This window comes from Penicillium arizonense (assembly GCF_001773325.1).
Source record: "Penicillium arizonense strain CBS 141311 chromosome Unknown PENARI_contig313, whole genome shotgun sequence".
In the NCBI taxonomy this organism is placed as follows: Eukaryota; Fungi; Ascomycota; class Eurotiomycetes; order Eurotiales; family Aspergillaceae; genus Penicillium; species Penicillium arizonense.
In genome coordinates, this window is record NW_019173590.1 from 1 (window position 1) to 1,774 (window position 1,774).

The 1,774-nt window shown below is 51.4% G+C and overlaps 1 protein-coding gene across 1 annotated transcript; it reads right to left on the bottom strand.

The window, feature by feature from the left end:
* Nucleotides 1–28: 28 nt before the first annotated feature.
* On the bottom strand, nt 29–1,744 carry PENARI_c313G12282 (uncharacterized protein; the record flags this gene model as incomplete). Its single annotated transcript, XM_022638281.1, has 1 exon — nt 29–1,744. A coding segment is annotated over one exon (1,716 nt), but the record flags the coding sequence as incomplete, so codon positions are not given.
* Between the last annotated feature and the right edge of the window lie 30 nt (nt 1,745–1,774).

The following is a 1,774-nucleotide window of genomic DNA, read 5'->3' on the forward strand; positions in this document are numbered from 1 at the left end:
AGAACCCGTATCCGTCCTCAAAACCAGTATTACCACTCGTTTTCGGCCGTCCGTAGGTTATCGTAAGGTTGCTGGTTCGCTTAGCGTACTGGACGGCTTGGTAGACGGCGGAGAAGTGAGGATCGTGGGGTTTGAGGTTATGCTTCGTGAGCATCCCAAGCGCTAGGGAGAGATCAGGACGTGAGACCGTGCTGGCGTAAATTAGACTACCGGTGAGAGACTGGTAGGTCTTCACGTTTTCACGGTTTGCCGGTTCATCGGCTTTCCTAAGCTCGGTGCTAGGACTGAATGGGATGAAAGGTCTTGGAGAGGTTGCTGGGACGTCAGGAAACTTGTCAATATAGGCTTTTTGGCCTATTTTCATGATTCCGGCTTCACGGTCACGTTGGATCTTCAGGCTAAGGTAGTGAGAGACTTCACCTAGGTCTGAAATAGACCATTGCTTAGCGATCGCTTCCTTGACTCTCTGAAGCGTTGTTGGAGACGTCGATGCGAGCAACATATCATCTACGTAGACGAAGATGATGGTAATTCCACCCCCTTGCTCGTGGCGTACGTATAGACATGGATCAGAGGATGAGGCATTGAAGCCTTTGGAAAGGAGGAAGCTGCTAAGGGTCTTATACCAATTGGCTGCTGACTGGCGCAAGCCGTATAGACTCTTACGAAGGCGACAGACATTACCGTGAGGTTCGACGCCATGAAAGTCGAGACCGTCGGGGTATTGCATGTACGTTTCCTCTTCCAAAATCGCATTGAGATAGGCCAAATTGACGTCTAAATGCGTCGAATATAGCTTCTTCAATGTGATGACTGCAAGGAGTACTCGGAGGGTCTCGTAGCGGCCGGTGGCGGCGTACGCATCCTCATAATCAATGCCTTCTCTCTGGGTATTACCTCGGGCCACCCAACGTGCTTTGAACTTGGCAGGTCTGCCATTGGCATCGGTCTTGAGCTTATAGACCCATCTACCCGAGAGGATCTTGGCCCCTGGTGGTGGAGATGCTGGTTGCCATACTTGGAGAACCTCAAATTGAGCGATCTCCGACTTCATAGCTTGCTCCCACCATGGCCAGAACGGTGAAGCCTTAGCTTCCCGAAGAGAGGTTGGAGACTCGAGCCATTGAGCTGGCGTAGACTCGATGTCTTGGATAGACGGAAGTGCTGGGAGAGAGCTCTCTGTAGAGAGTATTGCAGCTTCCGCAAGAAGCACTGTGGACTGGTCTTCACAGCGTTGAATCTCAGCTTTTTCAGCTCTTGAAGCCGTTGAAAATAGCTGAATTGGGTCTCTGGAATCGGCGTCGGAGACGTCCGATGCGTCTGAGACCTCGGATTGATCTGAATCCTCGTCCAATACGTAGAATTCGTCATTTTTGGGGTCGTCGGAGTCCTCTGGATCAGGGCCATGGAGGTTGACGGGCCCGGAAATAGCTGGAGAGGCTGGCTGGGTCTCTTGCTGGATGCTAGTAGGTGTTGTCGGGGTGTCAGGGTCATTGTATAGATCCCAATCGGGTCCTTCATCAATGATTGCATCTCTCACGACATGCATTGTGCCTCCTTTCTTATTAGGAAATGGTCTATAGACGCGATATTGGGCGCCGCTATAGCCAGTGTATCCAGTGAGGTAGCCAAGCTCTGCTCTCGGAGCTAGGTGGCGTCCTTCTTCGCTTTGGTGAATAGCTTCACGTGGGAAGACTTTCCAGACCTTGCTACCAATGATGCGTAGAAATGATAGGTCTGGCTTCCTACCGTAGCGAAGCTCGAAGGGTGTAAT